We start from the raw sequence: 15,517 nt of genomic DNA, 5'->3' as shown, positions 1-15,517 counted from the left end.
CTTCACAAAATAGATGGCATCACGAGGCAGGAAGATTGTGCATATATTGAAGCAACATCAAGACATCAGTCAGGAAGTTAAAGCTTGGCCGCAAATGGGTCTTCCAAATGGACAATGACCCCAAGCATACTTCCAAACTTGTGGTAAAAACGGCTTAAGGACAACAAAGTCAAGGTATTGGAGAGGCCATCACAAAGTGCTGACCTCAAGCCTATAGAACATTTGTGGGCAGAACTGAAAAAGTGTGCGAGCAAGGAGGCCTACAAAACTGACTCAGATACACCAGCTGTCAGAAGGAATGGGCCAAAATTCACCCAACTTATTGTGGGAAGCTTGTGGAAGGCTACCTGAAACATTTGACCCAAGTTAAACAATTGAAAGGCAATGCTACCAAATACTGAGTGCATGTAAACTTCTGACCCACTTGGAATGTGATGAAAGAAATAAAAGCTGAAATAAATCTCACTATAATTCTGACATTTCACATTCTTAAAACAAAGTGATGATCATAACTGACCTAAGACAAGGAATTTTTACTAGGTTTAAATGTCAGGAATTGTGAAAAACAGAGTTTAAATGTATTTGGCTAAGGTGTATGTAAACTTCCAACTTCAACTGTAAGTACTTTACACTACTGCTAATAAGTCCCAGACTTTGTGTGTTACCCTCCATTCAACTGTATGTAGTTCACAACTCCGTCCCTGAGCTGTTTGGAGAGATCCTTTGTCTTCATGGTGCCGTAGACTCTGGGGCCTTTCAGAACAGGTGTATACTGAGATCATGTGACACTTAAATAAAGTCCACATGTGTTCAACCTAACTAATTATGTGACTTCTGAAAGTAATTGGTTGCACCAGATCTTATTTAGGGGATTCATAGCAAAGGCTGTGAATACATATGCACACACCACTTCTCCATTTTTTAAACAAGTAATTTTTTTCATTTTACTTCACCAATTTAGACTATTTTGTGTATGTTCATTACATTAAATCCAAATAAAAATCCATTTAAATGACAGGTTGTAATGCAACAAAATAGGAAAAACGACAAGGGGGATGAATACTTTTGCAACGCACTGCATCTACCTCCATTACCTCGTACCCCTGCACATTGACTCAGTACTGGTACACTGTGTATTTATTCATTGTGTTATTAATCTTTATATATTTTTCTCTACATTGTTGAGAAGGGTCTGTAAGTAAGCATTTCACTGTTAGTCTACACCTGTGGTTTACAAAGCATGTGACAAATAAAATTGGATATCACTGTAGAATCACACTGGTTTTATGTTTATTAGCACAAACCTAAAAATACGAGACACGTTCAATCCACTAGTTTAAGTGTATTTAGTGGTAACAGAGTAGGGTTACACTATCCCAGCCGTAACAGAGTTTGTGTAGTTATTATCAAGATACAATAGACTAGATCACTTAAGATCGGAATTCAAACTCAAATCATAGGAATGCTGCTAGATCAAAGATCATTTATCAAAACAAGTCATAATAACATTGCTTAATACAACTAAGGGGCTTTACTTTAAAAACACTTTACAGGCCAGACTCTGTTCCATGTCAAGTTAAAGGGATGGTGTAAAGAAAATAGAAAACAGGTCATCATCAACATAGATGTGAAGAACAATCCCTGCTAGTTCCTTGGGGTTTCAGCCATACAACAGACGAGACAAACGGACATCTGTACTGTCCCAGCCAAGGCCCTGACCCAACTATTCCTCCCCCTCCAAAACACCCTGGGTCGTATTCAGTGGGCACAAAAGCAGAACACTATGTTAAAACAAAAAAAAAGAAAATTAACTAAAACACGCTAAAAATGGCAACTCCTACTTTTCAAAATGTTTTTGGAGATTGTGCCAAATGAACGCTACCCTTCCATCCCCCACTATCAGACTTGTCGTCTCAGGTGGAAACTTGTTTCAAAACATTCGCAGCCATTTTTGTGCCTACTGAACGCTACCCTCCCATCCCACCAGACTGGGTCTCTTGCTCCGTCCTCTCACTCCTTCCTGCGTTTCTTATCGTGGTCGTAGTCCTTGGAGCCTCTACTGGTGGAGGGTCTCTTGGAGCCGCCATGTTGCTTCGCCTCCTCCAAAAACTTGTCCAGACCGAACGGATCCTCCTCAAACTGGACAGGACCGTCACGACGAGGACCGTGGTCCGTACCAGAGAACTCACGGTCCGGAACAAACCTGGAAGGGGGGGAGGAATCAGTTGCATTAGTGCTGGGCAAAAAATGTGCACCCGTCGAGAAGGATTCTAAGTTCCTTTAGTTCCCTACAACCCTGGGGTGTAGAGGGGAGGGGACAGAGGTGAGGGAAGTTAAATCATTTGGAAATAGAGTGTTCACTCAAAAACATTCTTCAAACATGGTTGGATGTTGAATTCTGGTAGGTACAGAGGACAGACTTGGTATGACCCATATGAAGTGCAGTGCTGAGTAAATAAATGCATAAAACAATTCATCCTTTGAAGTGTTTTCCATTTAACTTTCAAGGTCTAATGTCTCCATATTTCAAACATAATAAGGGCAGGTTGAATTTCCTACTGATAAACCCTATGGAACAGTCTATCAACCTATAGCCAGTACCACATTCCACCATCAGCCCCTGTTATCTGTAGCCCAGTAAAGAAACCAATCACATAAAGCAGCCAGTGAAACTAAGGTAGAGTGTCTGAGGAGACGTTGTGGACATCAGGAGAAGGATGCTGCAGATGCTCTGGTATACACACTATACGGTATCTCTCCATATGTCTCTCCCAGAGAGGAAACAGTAGACTGTATCTCTCCATACGTCTCTCCCAGAGAGGAAACAGTAGACTGTATCTCTCCATATGTCTCTCCCAGAGAGGAAACAGTAGACTGTGTATCTCTCCATAGGTCTCTCCCAGAGAGGAACAGTAGACTGTGTATCTCTCCATATGTCTCCCAGAGAGGAAACAGTAGACTGTGTATCTCTCCATATGTCTCTCCAGAGGAGGAAACAGTAGACTGTGTCTCTCCATATGTCTCTCCCAGAGAGGAAACAGTAGACTGTGTATCTCTCCATATGTCTTCCCAGAGAGGAAACAGTAGACTGTGTCTCTCTCCATATGTCTCTCCCAGAGAGGAAACAGTAGACTGTGTCTCTCCATATGTCTCTCCAGAGAGGAAACAGTAGACTGTGTTCTCTCCATATGTCTCTCCCAGAGAGGAAACAGTAGACTGTGTATCTCTCCATATGTTCTTCCAGAGAGGAAACAGTAGACTGTGTTCTCTCTCATATGTCTCTCCCAGAGAGAAACAGTAGACTGTGTATCTCTCCATATGTCTCTCCAGGAGAGGAAACAGTAGACTGTGTGTCTCCATACGTCTCTCCAGAGAGAAACAGTAGACTGTATCTCTCCATATGTCTCTCCCAGAGAGGAAACAAGTAGACTGTGTCTCTCTCCATATGTCTCTCCCAGAGAGGAAAAGTAGATTGTATCTCTCCATATGTCTCTCCAGAGAGGAAACAGTAGACTGTATCTCTCCATATGTCTCTCCCAGAGAGGAAACAGTAGACTGTATCTCTCCATATGTCTTCTCCCAGAGAGGAAACAGTAGACTGTGTCTCTCCATAGTCTCTCCCAGAGAGGAAACAGTAGACTGTGTCTCTCCATATGTCTCTCCCAGAGAGGAAACAGTAGACTGTACTCTCCATATGTCTCTCCCAGAGAGGAAACAGCAGACTGTATCTCTCCATACGTCTCTCCAGAGAGGAAACAGCAGCTTGTTACTCTGTATGAGCGTGTCCAGTTTGTCTCCATACAGTACACCAAACATAAGCAACACCTCTCTCTCCCGGCACGTTTTGTATGATTTTAAGTAATTAATTTGCATTTTATTGCATGACATAAGTATTTGATCACCTACCAACCAGTAAGAATTCCGGCTCTCACAGACCTGTTAGTTTTCTTTAAGAAGCCCTCCTGTTCTCCACTCATTACCTGTATTTACTGCACCTGTTTGAACTCGTTACCTGTATAAAAGACACCTGTCCACACACTCAATCAAACAGACTCCAACCTCTCCACAATGGCCAAGACCAGAGAGCTGTGTAAGGACATCAGGGATAAAATTGTAGCACATGAACAGGCTGGGATGGGCTACAGGACAATAGGCAAGCAGCTTGGTGAGAAGGCAACAACTGTTGGCGCAATTATTAGAAAATGGAAGAAGTTCAAGATGACGGTCAATCACCCTCGGTCTGGGGCTCCATGCAAGATCTCACCTCGTGGGGCATCAATGATCATGAGGAAGGTGAGTTATCAGCCCAGAACTACACGGCAGGACCTGGTCAATGACCTGGAGAGAGCTGGGACCACAGTCTCAAAGAAAACCATTAGTAACACACTACACCGTCATGGATTAAAATCCTGCAGCGCAGGCAAGGTCACCTGCTCAAGCCAGCGCATGTCCAGGCCCGTCTGAAGTTGCCAATGACCATCTGGATGATCCAGAGGAGGAATGGGAGAAGGTCATGTGGTCTGATGAGACAAAATAGAGCTTTTTGGTCTAAACTCCACTCGCCGTGTTTGGAGGAAGAAGAAGGATGAGTACAACCCCAAGAACACCATCCCAAACGTGAAGCATGGAGGGTGGAAACATCATTCTTTGGGGATGCTTTTCTGCAAAGGGTACAGGATGACTGCACCGTATTGAGGGGAGGATGGATGGGGCCATGTATCGCGAGATCTTGGCCAACAACCTCCTTCCTCAGTAAGAGCATTGAAGATGGGTCGTGGCTGGGTCTTCCAGCATGACAACAACCCGAAACACACAGCCAGGGCAACTAAGGAGTGGCTCCGTAAGAAGCATCTCAAGGTCCTGGAGTGCCTAGCCAGTCTCCAGACCTGAACCCAATAGAAAATCTTTGGAGGGAGCTGAAAGTCCGTATTGCCCAGCGACAGCCCCGAAACCTGAAGGATCTGGAGAAGATCTGTATGAGGGAAGTGGGCCAAAATCCCTGCTGCAGTGTGTGCAAACCTGGTCAAGAACTACAGGAAACGTATGATCTCTGTAATTGCAAACAAAGGTTTCTGTACCAAATATGAAGATCTGCTTTTCTGATGTATCAAATACTTATGTCATGCAATAAAATGCAAATTAATTACTTAAAAATCATACAATGTGATTTTCTGGATTTTTGTTTTAGATTCCGTCTCTCATAGTTGAAGTGTACCCATGATATAAATTACAGACCTCTACATGCTTTGTAAGTAGGAAAACCTGCAAAATCGGCAGTGTATCAAATACTTGTTCTCCCCACTGTATATCTAACAGTATATCGTAAATACAGAAGGGTAACATAACAGGTGTCTTTGCGTACTTGCTGCTCTGCATGAGTGTGTCCAGGTCGTCCCCATACATGTCCTTGTACATATGTGTGTATATATATATATATCTAACAGAATATCATAAATACAGAAGGGTAACATAACAGGTGTCTTTGCGTACTTGCTGCTCTGCATGAGTGTGTCCAGGTCGTCCCCATACATGTCCTTGTCAGAGCTCTTGGTGGGCCTGTAGATGTTCTGGGCCATGTCGCTGCCTCTCCTGAACGGCTGGTCGTACACGTTGTACATCTCATCCCCCCCCCGGGAAAACCCCTGTCCATTCCCCTGGGGGGGGGGGGGGGCGGGGCAAAATAAATGTGTAAGATTTTCTGTGCAAAATGCTCAAATTAAATCAGTTTGAAGGGTTGTAAGGAAATAAAAACCAGTGAAAACAAGCCAACTTGTTAATGATAACATTTCAGTTCGGCTTGGATCCATATTTTATGTGGTTTAAATACTATCAGCTTTTATGATGATGATAAAGATCAACTGTTATTGGTGTGTATTTGGCACAGTTTAGGATTACACACTAACGCCACAACAGACTAAAATAATGAAAGAAAAACCTCACTGTAGCCTACAGATATAAATTGCACAAGAATTATACATGAATGAATTTGTTACGGTATTGTTTTGTCTTTATTCTACCCTCCTTCAGCCACACAATATTTCATGACCCTAACCCCACCCGCCTGTGGATATAACCGCGGGGACGGCAGGTTACGGGTCAACCTGCGCATCACTAGTGTGTGTGTGTGTGTGTGTGTGTGTGTGTGTGTGCGCTCCATCTCACCTTGCTCTGGTTAAACAGTCTCTGGTCGTACTGAGCCTCGCTGGAGGCTCTAGGGTTGGGCTGGCCCAGAGCGATGAGCTCACTGACATCTCTGTCCTGGTCTCTCTGCAGCTTCGACCTGACGATGGAAATACACCAGACAGTTGAGGAAGAAGGAGAGACACAACAGGAGACATTCATTTAGGAGTACTACAATGGAAGGTAGCCTGCGAGCTAAACCTAGTGCACCTAACCTCTGTAGCTTTGTGTAGAATTAGTTTCTGCTCCAAACCACACACACTATAGCACATTACGGTCGCATAACTTTATCGTCCCAATCTCTACAAATCTGCAGATAATCACGTCCAGCAGAAGCGATGGCAAGGTTAAGTAGTCGCTGTTGGTCTCTCTCCTCTCACTCCCTGCCTCCCCCTCTCTCCCTAGCCCCCCCCCCTCGCTGTCTCCCTGCAGTTGTAGCAGACAGACAGACAAGGGGTCAGGGCTGGGTGCTGCTGTGGTAAGCTGCATTCATTCAACATTTCTTACGCACCATGAATGATTTCACAGGGTGTGTGTGTGTAAAGTGAGTGGGTCGGGTGTGTATGAGTGTGTGACTGGAGTACTTGTGTATGTAATGGTGTGTGTATGTATGTTTGTGTGTTGCGTTGTTAAAAATGATTGTACCTCTTATCAGGGGCAGCTCTGGAGATGTTCCTGTCGTGCTGTCTCTCTTTTCTCCTGTCATGACGGATCTCGTCACGCTCTCTGGCCTCACCGTCCTCTCCACCTGCCACAAGAGAGACGGAGGGAGGAGAGAGAAATACAGGGGAGGTATAGGAGAGGGGGTGATAGTAGTTGGAGGTATGAAAGGAGAGAGATGGAGAAGAAACAGGGAATGAGAGAAGGAACAGGGGATGGAGAGAAGGAGAAGGAACAGGGGATGAGAGAGTTGGACAGTGCAGGGGGAGAGAGGGAGAAGAAACAGGGGATGAGAGAGTGGGACAAGGTGAGGGGGAGAGAGGGAGAAGAAACAGGGGATGAGAGAGTGGGACAGTGCAGGGGGAGAGATGGAGAAGAAACAGGGGATGAGAGAGTGGGACAGTGCAGTGGGAGAGAGGGAGAAGGACCAGGGGATGAGAGAGGGACAGTGCAGGGGGAGAGAGAGCAAAGGGGTTACCAGGAAGCTCACTCACAAACGACAGCTGAGTCTAGTCCTCCCTCTGCATGCACAGAGCTACTTGGACAAGACTCAGAAAGTGTTTCGAAATGCTGCGTTTGGTTAAACACTGTCAGTATATTTCATTTCAAATGTACTTATTAGGGATTTGTGACCATGCACACAGCTTTGATACTGTGCAACTCTTTACATTGGCGGTCCTTGTACAGGAAAACATGAAATCATAAACAGATGATCTGATCCTAGATCTGTGGTTAGGGTAGAATTAAAGCAGGAAGAGGGTGGTGAACTGACCTTTGTCCCCTCCGTGACCTTTGATCCCTGCCCTGCGGTCTCGGGCCATCTGAGCCAGCTCTCTGAGCTTCTCCTCCTTCTTCTCCTTCTCTTTCTGGGCCATCTTCTTCTCCACCTGGGCTCTCATCTCCACAGCCTCTCTGGCCTAGACTCAACAACAAAGAGAGAACACCGAATTGTATTTTCATGGCGACAAAAATCACTCGGAAATCCATATCACACAGAACTGTAGTTGGCTTTGAAATGGACAAAAAGAGAAGACCATTCACCACCAAAACATTATTTCAGAGAGGCTCTGAGAAGTTGCTAAGGCACAGGACGAACACCGAGGCCCAAACCCACAGACTGTTTACCTTTCTGTCAGCAATGTAGAGCGCCTCGGCCAGTTTGGCAAAGTTCTCGTTGATGTGAACGGTCTGCAGTCCTCTACCGTCCGCAGCCAGACGCTTGTCCAGTGGGATGGTGTAACCCTAGGGAGACGAAACACAGAAAATGGGCTACTTCCAATGTCGTCGCTCTTGGCCTCAAACAAAGATAAATGTCTCATTGATTCACCAGTGCCTCCAGAGGGAGGAAGCAGAGTTAGAGTCAGTACCTTTGCGTTCTTCCAGTTTGAAATACAGGGGGGAATCTTCCACTCCTGTTGCTCCTTGACAGTCATCTGAAAGGACAGAGAGAAAACACGTCACATCTATGTTCAACATTTACACAGCTGGAGGGAGAAGGTTCCAGATTAACCCATTTACACAGCTAGAGGGAGAAGGTTCCAGGTATGAACCCATCTTACACAGCGGAGGGAGAAGGTTCCAGATGAACCCATTTACACAGCTGGAGGGAGAAGGTTCCAGATGAACCCATTACACAGCTAAGGAGAGAAGGTTCCAGATGAACCCATTTACACAGCTGGAGGAGAAGGTTCCAGATGAACCCATTTACACAGCTAGAGGAGAAGTTTCAATAACCCATTTACACAGCTAGAGGAGAAGTGTCAGATTACCCATTTACACAGCGAGGGAGAAGTTCCAGATTAACCCATTTACACAGCTAGAGGGAGAAGGTTCCAGATTAACCCATTTACACAGCTAGAGGGAGAAGGTTCCAGATGAACCCGATTACACAGCTGAGGGAGAAGGTTCCAGATAAACCCATTTACACAGCTAGAGGGAAGAAGGTTTCAGATGAACCCATTTACACAGCTAGAGGGAGAAGGTTCCAGATGAACCCATTACACAGCTGGAGGGAGAAGGTTCAGATTACATTTACACAGCTAGAGGGAGAAGGTTCCAGATTAACCCATTTACACAGCTAGAGGAGAAGGTTTCAGATGAACCCATTTACACAGCTAGAGGGAGAAGGTTTCAGATTAACCCATTTACACAGCTGAGGGAGAAGGTTTCAGATTACCCATTTACACAGCTAGAGGGAGAAGGTTCCAGATGAAACCCATTTCACAGCTAGAGGAGAAGGTTCCAGATTAACCCATTTACACAGCTGGAGGGAGAAGGTTCCAGATAACCCATTTACACAGCTAGAGGGAGAAGGTTTCAGATGAACCCATTTACACAGCTAGAGGGAGAAGGTTCCAGATGAACCCATTTACACAGCGGGAGGGAGAAGTTCCAGATTAACCCATTTCACAGCTAGAGGAGAAGGTTCCAGATTAACCCATTACACAGCTAGAGGAGAAGGTTTCAGATTAACCCATTTACACAGCTAGAGGGAGAAGGTTCCAGATTAACCCATTTACACAGCTAGAGGGAGAAGGTTTCAGATTAACCCATTTACACAGCTAAGGGAGAAGTTCCGATGAACCATTTACACAGCTAGAGGGAAGGTTCCAGATGAACCCATTTACACAGCTAGAGGGAGAAGGTTCCAGATGAACCCATTTACACAGCTAGAGGGAGAAGGTTCCAGATTAACCCATTTACACAGCTAGAGGGAGAAGGCTCCAGATGAACCCATTTACACAGCTAGAGGGAGAAGGTTCCAGATGAACCCATTTACACAGCTAGAGGGAGAAGGTTCCAGATTAACCCATTTACACAGCTAGAGGGGAAGGTTCAGATTGATGTATTCAATTGACCCGATGCTTGTAAACAAGAATTAAAGTGCTCAAAACAGAACTGTAGTAACTCTGCCTAAACCTTGAGATGCATGTACCTTCTGAACCCCTATGTCTGTACAAGGGATGTGACAATATTTAAAATTGCCTTTTTTTCTCTCATTCAATTTATTTATTTTCTTCATAAAGATGATGTGAATTCAACATTTCAGATATGGTCCACCGTATAACCGCTAGGCGGTTACCCACTCAGTAACGATTCGATTAATGCTGTCCACCACCCATCAGTAACGATGGTATTAATGCTGTCCACCACCCACTCAGTAACGATTCGATTAATGCTGTCCACCACCCACTCATCAACGATGGTATTAAACTGCTGTTACAGGTTCTCTGTTGTACTGAGAACATGGAGGAGAGGCACACATGGGATTTCACTCATCAATGTGATGGATCCTTGTAGCGATGTAGAACAGCGTGTTCATAGACAATCTGTTATTAATGCCACATATGGTGTTTAAGAGTTAGCGCTTTGTACTTGCAGAGCAGTCATTGTTTTTCAACATGGCATCTTGTAGACTGCGCTCTAGATATACATTAGAGTAGTAGCCTACCACATCCTCAACCACTGACAATGCCGCTATATCAAGCAGTCTATTTCTGTAATCAGCGCTGTGATTTTTCACTCACTGCCGTCCGCCCAGCAAGCCAGGGTTGGGGTTGGTGTTTCTCACTCCGTCCCTCACCGCCTGCTGCTGCCAGCAACGGGTTGGTTTCTGACTCCGTCCCTCACGCGCCCTGTCGCCAGCAACGGGTTGTGGTCTGCGACTCCGTCCCTCACCGCCCTGCGCCAGCAACGGGTTGGGTTTCTGACTCCGTCCCTCACCGCCCTGCTGCCAGCAACGGGTTGGGTTTCTACTCCGTCCCTCACCGCCCTGCTGCCAGCAACGGGTGTGGTTCTGACTCCGTCCCTCACCGCCTGCTGCCAGCAACGGGTTGGGTTTCTGACTCCGTCCCTCACCGCCCTGCTGCCAGCAACGGTTGGGTTTCTGACTCCGTCCCTCACCGCCTGCTGCCAGCAACGGGTTGGGTTCTGACTCCGTCCCTCACGCGCTGCTGCCAGCAACGGGTTGGGTTCTGACTCCGTCCCTCACCGCCTGCTGCCAGCAACGGGTTGGGTTTCTGACTCCGTCCCTCACCGCCCTGCTGCCAGCAACGGTTGGGTTTCTGACTCCGTCCCTCACCGCCCTGCTGCCAGCAACGGGTTGGGTTCTGACTCCGTCCCTCACGCCCTGCTGCCAGCAACGGGTTGGGTTTCTGACTCCGTCCCTCACCGCCCTGCTGCCAGCACGGGTTGGGTGTCCTGACGCCGTCCTGCACCGCCCTGCTGCCAGCAACGGGTTGGGTTCCTGACTCCGTCCCTCACCGCCCTGCTGCCAGCAACGGGTTGGGTCTCTCACTGCCTCCCTTTCAGCACCTGTACTGCTACTGTAGCTCAATTCCACTCCGCAAAGTTCGCATTTATCACCTTCTCCAAGTATTGCCATACAGGTCTTCGCTTCTTTGTCTCACTATCTGCCATTTTTACAACTGTTAACGACGATGACGTGTGGAGCGCTTTAGAGCCGTATCGCCTACCTACAGTATTTTTGCGTTAAGTATTTGTTACATTTAAATGTTGTGCCTTTATAATGACCAGGACCTGTTAGTGACAGTTTTGTGATACCTACACTTGGATTTTAAATCAAAATAAATAAAAGGTTTTCAGTTAGGGATTCTTTTCCGAAACGTTAACGATTCCAAATTCGTTCAAACGTCACACCCCTTGTCTGACCCACAACATTACCTTTCTGCTAGGAGAGTGCATGACTGGTGCAGGAGGGGAGGGAGGACCACGAGGAATCTTCTTGTTGATCCTGAAACAATCAACAACCAAACATTTCATTTAACACAGTAACGGGGTGGGCTTCAAGTCTGCATCAATTTTGTTTAAGGATGTGTATGACTCGAGTTACCCCAGCAAGATAATAAAACTGACAAGCATGTCAGTTAACGAGTTTAGCGAGCATTTAGTCAGTGACCATGATGAAAATGTACTTACTTGAAGCGTGGGGGCTCCATGGGGTCCTTCTGCATCTCCACCATACGAATGACCCTCTGTTTGGCCCCGGAGTTGAAGGCCACACCCTGCTGGGAAGGAGTGTACCTGGGGGAATAACACACAAGGTATCAGCATCTACAGGCCCCTTTCAATAAACCACAAAAACACTTTGAATAAATGATAGGTTTCATGGAAGTACGTAATTGTTCAGACCACAATGATGATTTCTAAATTGCATCTGAAAAACGTTGTATTATATTCTGTAGTATTATATTCTTCTGTAGGGCAGAAATACATACACATTTTACATCATTGTATCATATACACTTAGTGGCCAGTTTATTAGGTACACCACCCCAATCACAAAAATGGTTAGCTCTACATCCATTATCTCAGAAACGGCCGGCATCCTGGGCTTTTCATGCACGACAGTGTCCAGGGTTTACAGAGAACGGTGCAACAAACAAACATCCAGTCAGCAGCAGTCCTGTGGCTCAAAAACAGCTTGTTGATGAAAGAGGTCGAAGGAGAATGGCCAGAATCATGCAAGCTAACCGCCTGGCCACAAACAGACAAACAACGGCGCAATACAACAGTAGAGCGCAGAACGGCATTTCAGAAAGCACAACTCGTCGGTCCTTGTAACAGATGGGCTATTGCAGCAGACGCCCACACTGTGTTCCACTCCGATCAGTTAAAAACAAGAAGAAGCGGCTCCAGTGGGCACGTGATCACCAACACTGGACAACTGAGGAGTGGAAAAACATTGCCTGGTTCGACGAATCCCGTTCCTGTTGTGTCATGCTGATGGCAGAGTCAGGATTTGACATAAGCAGCATGAGTCCATGGCCCCATCCTGCCTGGTGTCAACGGTACATGCAGGTGTTTATTTTTGAAACTTTTATTTAACTAGGCAAGTCAGTTAAGAACAAAATCTTATTTTCAATGATGACCTAGGAACAGTGGGTTAAATACCGTGTTCAGGGGCAGAACGACAGATTTTTACCTTGTCAGCTCGGGGATTCGATCGTGCAACCTTTCAGTTACTAGACCAGCGCTCTAACCACTTGGCTACCTGCCGCCCCATGGTGTGGTGGTGTAATGGTGTGGGGAATATTTTCCTGGCACTCGTTAGGTCCCTTGATCCCAATAGAGGAACGTTTGAACTCCACTCCTTGTAGAATCCATTGCCTGGAGAAATCAGGTTGTTCTGGACGCAAAGAGGGGTCCGACCCAATACTAGATGGGCATACCTAATAAACTGGCCACTAATAGTATATCACAGAGAACAACCATACCTGATGTACTGTGCAGGGGCCTGTTTGTCTGCTGCCCTCACAGGCATGGCTGCAGCGATCTTCTGAGAGACCTGCTTCATCAGAGCATCGCGGGTCTTCTCCGTCAGCTCTTTGACAGCCTCCTCGTCAGGCTTCTGCAGCTCAGGAGCATCATCGTTCAGCACTTCCTTAGGAAGCAGGTCTGTGTACTTACTGAAGATCACCTGCACAGGGAGAACAGAGGAGACAGCTGAATATACAGAAACGGAACTCTACACTGGTTCTCTATGGGCTCATTTATTCAAATGATGGCTCCTTGTTTTTTTATTTCACCAGGTAGGCCAGTTGAGAACAAGTTCTCATTTACAACTGCGACCTGGCCAAGATAAACCATAAAACAAACAAATTTTAACACATGATCTGGGCAAGAAACAGCTTTATTTACTTGGTAACTATAGGCTCACAACATAAATCCAAATAAAATGGACCTTACTTTATGTCGCAGACTAATCTGAGAATGTATTGTACATCCAACTGCATTGTAGATCTAGCTAGACCAAGCAGACCAGCTGGATATTTAATAATATTCTTACTTTGTCCTTGCCCTGTCCCTGTCTGGCGATGGCATCGTATTTGATCTTGCCTTCAGCATCCACCTGAACTGCCAGGGCATTGGATGTCTTTTTCTTCCTGCCCATCTCCAGAGGGAACTGGGCCACGTGGATCTCAGGGAAGGCACCGCCATCTCCAAAGTCCTACAACACAAAACAAGGCAGAGAGTCAAACAAACTGAGACTAAGAAGCTATGTGGAGATGTACCTCCATCTCCAAAGTCCTACAACGCAGGGGAGCCAAACACAAACCAAGAAAAAGTCTCACATTACCTCTTTTTTTCTGGACAGAGTACTATCTAACATATCTAACACAGCACCAAAAATAGCATTCTCATGTAAGGCTTTGACTGTCCCTTCCACTTTACACGGAGTCCCTTCTAAGACAACTCATAGCTAACACAGAATCACAGCCTCATTGAATCCATTAAACTAGGTACGGCGTAAATATCAGTACCTCCAGAGAGCGTGGCACCCAGCTCTTCCTGTAGCCGTAGGGAGGGGGTTCTTTGCGGGAGGAGACCAGGGCGGTGGAGTGGGACCTCTGTGCCCGGGCTCTCTCCTCTGACTCCAACTGGTCCTGGGACAGCTGGGTCGGCGCAGGTAGAAAGCTGCAGGCAGACAAACAAAATACAAAGTTGTCTATCTTCTTTCGCTATTAAAATTGGATGTACGCAATTCAGATATCTCGACTGTAAACAAGGCTAGCTAGTTATCTAACGTTCGCGTACGTGGACGATGCATGTGCTAGTTTGAAAGTTGAGACACAACACAAGGTTGCGTTCGCAACTAGTAACGCCAAGGTACATTTTCTAATAAACGTGACCCCGATAAACCAAATACCTAGTTAGCTAATCCCCAAGAAAATAAACCACCAGAGAGCAGTTAGCTAAAGTTAGCTTGCTAGCTAGCCAACTAGGCCAGGAGTTAGCCTAGCTAACTATATGCTAACGACCAAAACATCGATTTCATAAAAATAATATGGGGGTAAGACGTAAGTAACTTTACATAATGTCTTAACATGCGATTTTATTATTTAAAGGTGTTATAAATATAAATATAAAATATAAATAAGGCCTTGCCACACGACTCACCTCGTAAGCGACATTTTTTTTTCTCCCCTTGATCGCACAGACTGACGTCATACGCAGGTAACGCCACAATGTTCAGGATCTCGCGATATTAGATTGCAGCTACATGTGACTTCCTCTCTAGCATGTGAGGTGATCAGTCGAGAATTCTCCCGCATATTTCACTTTATTACGATATATATAAAAAAAATTACTTAGAAAAAAGAATGGCGAGTAAAAGACTATGAAAAAATATTGACATTCTTACATTTTAGTCATTTAGCAGACGCACTTATCTAGAGTGACAAAAAGCCAATTTATGCTTGATCAGACCGTGTAGTATGGGTGTGAATCAATTGCGGAGCCTCTGGAGTCTTGTGGAGGTTGAGCTGGGTACTGCATCACCGTGCACTTCCCAAAGTTTGTAACAATCTGGAGGTCTCCGTATAGCTCTGTGTAGCTCCGCATTGACATGATGTTGACTGTAGGTGGGGATAGGAGGTCCTGTATAAACACAAAATCACAATTTTAACAAGTACATTTCCCCCCAACAAAGTAGTTATCAACAAAGTCAGTGCAAGTGGGAAAAGTGCATATTAAAAAAATTGACGAACATGAACTCCCTTGTCCTGACATTAGGGGGAAGCCTGACAGAGAAGAGCTTTGACAGGGCTTAGCAGGAGCTTGGGATATTTGTATTTATTATGGATCCCCATTAGTTCCTGCCAAAGCAGCAGCTACTCTTCCTGAGGTCCAGCAAAATTAAAGCAGTTTATACAAT

At 45.6% G+C, this 15,517-nt stretch overlaps 1 protein-coding gene across 1 annotated transcript; it reads right to left on the bottom strand.

The window, feature by feature from the left end:
- Positions 1 to 1,268: 1,268 nt before the first annotated feature.
- snw1 (SNW domain containing 1) lies at positions 1,269 to 14,862 on the bottom strand. Its single transcript, XM_024000004.2, has 13 exons — positions 14,761 to 14,862; positions 14,124 to 14,277; positions 13,649 to 13,810; positions 13,077 to 13,279; positions 11,779 to 11,883; positions 11,524 to 11,593; positions 8,208 to 8,273; positions 7,966 to 8,082; positions 7,613 to 7,757; positions 6,826 to 6,928; positions 6,163 to 6,280; positions 5,491 to 5,654; positions 1,269 to 2,203 (listed from the first exon to the last, which is right to left on the bottom strand). The coding sequence occupies exons 1-13, from the start codon at positions 14,772 to 14,774 to the stop codon at positions 2,011 to 2,013; spliced, it is 1,614 nt and encodes a 537-aa protein (XP_023855772.1). The 5' UTR covers positions 14,775 to 14,862; the 3' UTR covers positions 1,269 to 2,010.
- Between the last annotated feature and the right edge of the window lie 655 nt (positions 14,863 to 15,517).

Source organism: Salvelinus sp. IW2-2015, linkage group LG14 (assembly GCF_002910315.2).
Source record: "Salvelinus sp. IW2-2015 linkage group LG14, ASM291031v2, whole genome shotgun sequence".
NCBI lineage: Eukaryota > Metazoa > Chordata > Actinopteri > Salmoniformes > Salmonidae > Salvelinus > Salvelinus sp. IW2-2015.
The sequence above is the reverse complement of the archived record's forward strand: the minus strand, read 5'-3'. Positions and strand labels throughout refer to the sequence as shown.

Bases quoted from the DNA above. Each gene is read 5' to 3' on its own strand.
- snw1 (XM_024000004.2), bottom strand. The intron at 13,811-14,123 runs GTACTGATATTT...TTTGTGTTGTAG, and splicing joins GGGTGCCACGCTCTCTGGAG to GACTTTGGAGATGGCGGTGC. The intron at 5,655-6,162 runs GTGAGATGGAGC...CCCCCCCCCCAG, and splicing joins GACTGTTTAACCAGAGCAAG to GGGAATGGACAGGGGTTTTC.